Here is a 5,612-nt window from a genome sequence, read left to right as displayed (position 1 = left end):
ATATATATATATATATAAAGCTTTATATGTCAACTATAGTCACGATAACACACAAAAATAATTTTAATGTATTTATAATTGTTTCTGGTACAGTGCAAGTAAATCTTAACTTTTACTCCGATACACAGATTAACCACTAGATGGCGCCATTTCACCACTATAACAGTTAACAGCACATACAGCCACTGGAACTGATTGGTTATCAGTCATTATAGTCGTTCATGTAAATGTCGGAAACCGTTTAAATACTAAAGTGTTTAAGATTTAGTGTCATTACAGTTTTTCTGAATTGATTAAACACATTTATTGAAACCATCACTCATTTTCTCAAAACCTAAACACAAATCTAAACCTTCAAACAATCGCTTCAAAACCATTTCACCTGTACTCAAAATCAAACAAAGCTTTCAAATCACACAAACATTAGTCAATAATATACACACTACAGTTTATTCATTAGACACTACATCAAAAAATTGAGAACACATTGTCCACAGTGTCCAGTGCAATTACAAAACAAAACAAAAAGTTAGTAAATATTTTGCAATAAACACACACACACACACACACACACACACACACACACACACTTTACTTAGCTATCTAAATGGGGGCATTACATAGACTTATATTGTTTTTTATAAACAATATAAGTCTATGTAATGTCCTTGTAATGTCCTGAAATACTAATGTCCTGAAATACTTTTTAACCTAAACCCACCCCTAACCCTACCCCTCACAGAAAACTTTCTGCAGTTTTACAATTTCAAAAAAACTTTGTTTACTTTAATTTTATTCCAGTTTTACAAATGAGGACGTCCCCAAATGGAGGTTTTTGGTGATTTTGTCAGGTTTTGCTCACTTTTGGCTACAAATTTTTCCCCAAAATATGGTTAAGTAGGCACACACACACACGTCTGATTAACTATCCTTGTAGGGACTCTCCATAGGTGTAATGGTTTTTATTCTGTACAAACTGTATTTTCTATCGCCTTACACCAACCCTACACCTAAACCTACCCGTCACAGAAAACTTTATGCATTTTTACAATCTCAAAAAAACCTCATTCTGTATGATTTATAAGCCTCTGTACCCATGGGGACCTCAATTTAGGTCCCCATTGTGGAATGACTTGCAGAAAAGAAAAAAGAAAATGTAACTGGGTATTGGAATACAGCTACAGTCATCAAAACAGAAAGACTTGTGTTTTGATGGAGATTGTCATGCACGTTTCCCTAAAACAAACAAAAAACAACAAATGCAGTACTATCAGCATTCAGATTTATGGCTCACAATTGTAATTTTGGAGTTGTTTGGCAAAATCTAAACACACACACACACACACACGCATACATATAAAAAAGAATCAGAGGTCTTCATCTACGTCGCAGGCAGGCAACGGGGGAAAAAATCCTGTGGTGTGGCGGATCCAGCCTTGACAAGACAGCACTTTTATGTCTCCACGGGCCAGTTCTTCCACCCTAACGTGGTAGTCTTGCAATCCTACACAAGATTCTCTTCCACTCTTCTTTTGAACTTTCCAACTGATTATGGTGGCCACAGAGAATCAATTTAGCTCAAATTAGGTTGAACTCTTTGTCCTGCCTCTATCATTCCATGCACAAGAAAATGGTCTCTCACAGTAGCTCTGATTTCATTTGAAATGACTGTTCTTGGTCCTCCTCTTCCTCCACCTCCTATACGCACTCTTCTGTACCTCTCAAATTGATGGACGCACCCACGCCGTACACTTTGAACTGGCTTATAGTCGTATCCAGCCTTGACAAGACAGCACGTTTATGCCAACACAGGCCAGTTTTTCCACCTTACGTAACGTGGTAGTCTTGCAATTCTACACAAGATTCTCTTCCACTCTTCTTTTGAACTTTCCAACTGATTATGGTGGCCACAGAGAATCAATTTAGCTCAAATTAGGTTGAACTCTTTGTCCTGCCTCTATCATTCCATGCACAAGAAAATGGTCTCTCACAGTAGCTCTGATTTCATTTGAAATGACTGTTCTTGGTCCTCCTCTTCCTCCACCTCCTATACGCACTCTTCTGTACCTCTCAAATTGATGGACGCACCCACGCCGTACACTTTGAACTGGCTTATATTTTGTACATTCACATATTTAGAAACAAGTGTGAGCAGTTTTGAATTATTGTGTGTAAACAATGACAAACGTGTTGCAGTTGTGATTAACTTTTGTTTTCTTGTGTTTAGGGTTTTGCATCAAGTTTTTCACAGCGCAAACTACGTTTGAGTGAGAATGTGTTTAGAGTTTTTAAAAAAAGAGCGCATGAGATCTGCAAACAGTGTCTAAACTGTCTTAACTTGTTTAAGGTTTTGCAGTAGGAGTGATTTATTTGACAAATTGATTTAGGCTATTGAGAATTTGGTTCAGAGAATGGGGTGTCTTAGCAAATGTGAAAAACTGTGTGTAGTTTGACAAGCCTGAAAACTATACATTACTTTATCTCGTTGCCTGTCTGTATGTATTTACCTAATTTTAATTTACACATTTTTAAATATTCCATTAAACCTGCCGAGAGCGTAAACTAACATTCTCAGTTCCACGCGCATGTCCGGGAAACTCATGAATATTCACTGATGCAGAAAATCTCGTAGCAACGGCAAACATTCAGAAGGCGGGACCCGCTTCGAAACGGCAACATTAATTGGTTTAACTGCAGGTGAGTGACAATTCAACTTTATCCAATGAACAATGAAATGAGGCTAGTATTGCTGCCTGTCTTGACTGGTGGACTAGTTGGGGATTCATTATATTATTGGTAAGATAAGTCGTTTTCTTCCCGTTTAGATGTTTGGAGAACTGATTTAATATCAGCGAGTATCTATTTGCATCATATGATAAGAGTTCTTGTGCTTAGTGTTGTTGTGTTTTCATGTGAACTGAACTGCTCTTTTAAATGAGCATAAGACAGCTTGGCTTGAATAGAATAAAAGTCTATTTCCTTGAAACTTTACCGTTTGAAAACGTAATGAACGTCATTTTATTAAATATGCATAGGCCTACTGTATATTTGTATGTTGCATGCTTTTATTATGTGATAACCAACTAATTGTCAGATCTATATAATTAGCACGTTATTACCTGTTAATTCTATTAAATAATTATACATAAATATGCATGCAAACATTAAAAATGTAAATAATATGTAAAAGACATGAACATTTGTCATTCTTTTTACTTTTAGATAAATATTGTTTGGGTCAACATTTGACACTGTTATCAAAATGTTATATTTTATGTTTTATTTGTATTTGAAGTACTAAGGTTTCCTACAGCTGTATTTCTGCTGTTTGCAACAAATCATGTATTTGGTATGTGAGAAAAATGAAAATAGTTGTTTAAATATCTATGTCAGAGGTGATATAAAATCATACAAATGTTTATAGACTTTGGTGTCTAATATTTAAAGACACATGGGCCATCAGTGTCAAAAACGCTACATTTTAGATCATTTTAAAATTACTTTAAACATCATCTTACGTAACCAAGTTATTGTAAATATCTATGTCAAAGGTGATACAAAATCATACAAATGTTTATACACTTTGTTGCCTAATATTTGTTAGATATTTTGTTCCAGACACACTGGCCCTCAGTATTAAAAAAGCTTTTGAGATTTTTAGATCAATTGCTGTAAACAAGAACATTTGCTTAAATTACTAACTTATATAATGCGTAACGGATCACAAGTTTAAATTCTTTAAATAAATGTAATAAATTAATTAGTAGTAGGAAATATCATGAGATGTCAATGTCAATCTTTTCCACGCACCCCTGGATGAAAGCCAGTCAAAAAGACCTTTAATTGTCAGTGAGTTGATTTTGAATGATAATGATGTCTCTTTCACCACAGCTCATTGTTAGTGTCGTCTTTCCTGTGGTTCACATGTATCGTGTCTTCGTCTACGGCACGCTGAAGAAAGGCCAGCCCAACTGCAGGATGCTGGATGCTGCCAAAGGCCGGGCCGAGTTCCTCGCTCACGCTCGAACCGTAGAGCGATATCCGCTCGTGATCGCCACCAAATACAATATCCCCTTCCTGCTGAACGTGCCCGGGATGGGTCAGCGTGTCCACGGTGAAATCTACAGTGTGGACCAGCAGATGCTGCACTTCCTGGACAGGTTTGAAGGCTGTCCAAAGATGTACCAGCGCACTGCAGTCCAGCTGGAGGTGCAGGATGGGGACGGTGAAGGGGAAAACACACTGAAGCCTGGAAGCATTGTGGAGACATTTGTGTACAGCACGACTACATACCAACCCGAGTGGCTCCAAAACCCAACATATGAGAGTTATGATGCGAACGGTGATCATGGACTGGAATATGTATCTCGTGAGGACAGAAGCCCTAAGTAAATACTGTACTGGTATCAGTTAACAACAGGGTCCAGAATTTCACATTTTACCACACCTGCCAGTGTCACGTCACTTTCCATTCAGATGTTTTACAAACAACAACAACAACTGTATCTTGCATTATTATTTTTTATTTAGAAATATATTTCTGTTCTTATGACAATGAGATTTAACTAATTATTCCCTTGCATATAAGTGACAAATGTATGGAATTTCTGCATTTTTTTTATTAAAGACAGGAGACAAATATTAGGAAATGCACTAGTTTTTATTTTAACTACTGTTTTGATTGATTTTATTTTTCTTTGATTTTTTTTGCACAGCAGAAATAAAGCTGTGGCAAACAATTTTCTTTTTATTTATTTATTTTTTTTAAATTAAAGACGGGAGACAACAATTAGGAAATATAGTGGTCTTTTGATTGGCTTTGGTCGTCATGTCTTCATGTCTCTCAGGGAAACCCTGAGATTACACTGAGATTTTTTAGTTTTGGCAAATAAATATGAGGAATATTTCATATCACAGGAAGAAAAAAAAATCTTGAGACATCCTAGATCAACTTCTGATGGTATATTATCTAACGTTGTTAGATGTCAGGTGTTTTCTTTAGACATTCTATGTCAGTTCATTCATGTGTGATCTACATTTACACGCCAGTATCTGATCATTTCGTTTTATTCAGTACTGAAACCCCCTTTTTTATTTTATTTATTGGCACTCGGCAAGTGTTCATTTTGGACCCTTATTGTTAATGTGGTATCAGATGACATTAATTTAAATTTGTGGTATATAAATATGTGATACCTTAAAAAGTACCAGGATCAAAGGACAAATTTATAAGGACATTCATTCAAGGGACTGCAAAAGAGTCAACTGTAAAAGGATCTGGGAACAATCTATTATAATATGTAAAAAAATTATGGACACTTAATCTTGAATAAATGTAGTGCACTAGCAAAACACACTAGTACTGTATATCTAGAGATCAGGTGTATTTGTTCATATGCTGTAGAAGTGTTTATTATGAGTTTTCTAAATTGCACTTTACAATAACATAATTCAGAATGTTTTCAATTTAGATTTTTCAAAATGTAAATGACAAAGGCAGCACATCTATATATATATATGGATTTGTTTATTCTGAACATGTTCACACAGTGTCAAACATACATTTCTGCCAACATATAATCCATATTGTATTTTTTTGTTTATATATATAT

The 5,612-nt window shown here is 35.5% G+C and overlaps 1 protein-coding gene across 1 annotated transcript; it reads left to right on the top strand.

Moving 5' to 3' along the window:
- The first annotated feature begins 2,754 nt into the window (after positions 1-2,754).
- Positions 2,755-4,640, top strand: LOC107744959 (gamma-glutamylaminecyclotransferase B-like). The gene is made up of 2 exons (XM_016558785.1): positions 2,755-2,796; positions 3,892-4,640. Exon 2 carries the CDS (start codon positions 3,925-3,927, stop codon positions 4,390-4,392), a length of 468 nt encoding a protein of 155 aa, XP_016414271.1. The 5' UTR covers positions 2,755-2,796; positions 3,892-3,924; the 3' UTR covers positions 4,393-4,640.
- Positions 4,641-5,612: the final 972 nt, after the last annotated feature.

This window comes from Sinocyclocheilus rhinocerous, unplaced genomic scaffold (genome assembly GCF_001515625.1).
Source record: "Sinocyclocheilus rhinocerous isolate Xijiao unplaced genomic scaffold, SAMN03320098_v1.1 scaffold1039, whole genome shotgun sequence".
NCBI classification, from domain to species: domain Eukaryota; kingdom Metazoa; phylum Chordata; class Actinopteri; order Cypriniformes; family Cyprinidae; genus Sinocyclocheilus; species Sinocyclocheilus rhinocerous.
Note: the sequence above shows the minus strand (reverse complement) of the source record. Positions and strands in the feature narration are given on the sequence as shown.

Coding starts and splice junctions, on each gene's coding strand:
- LOC107744959 (XM_016558785.1), top strand. CDS start 3,925: ATGTATCGTGTCTTCGTCTACGGCACGCTGAAGAAAGGCCAGCCCAAC.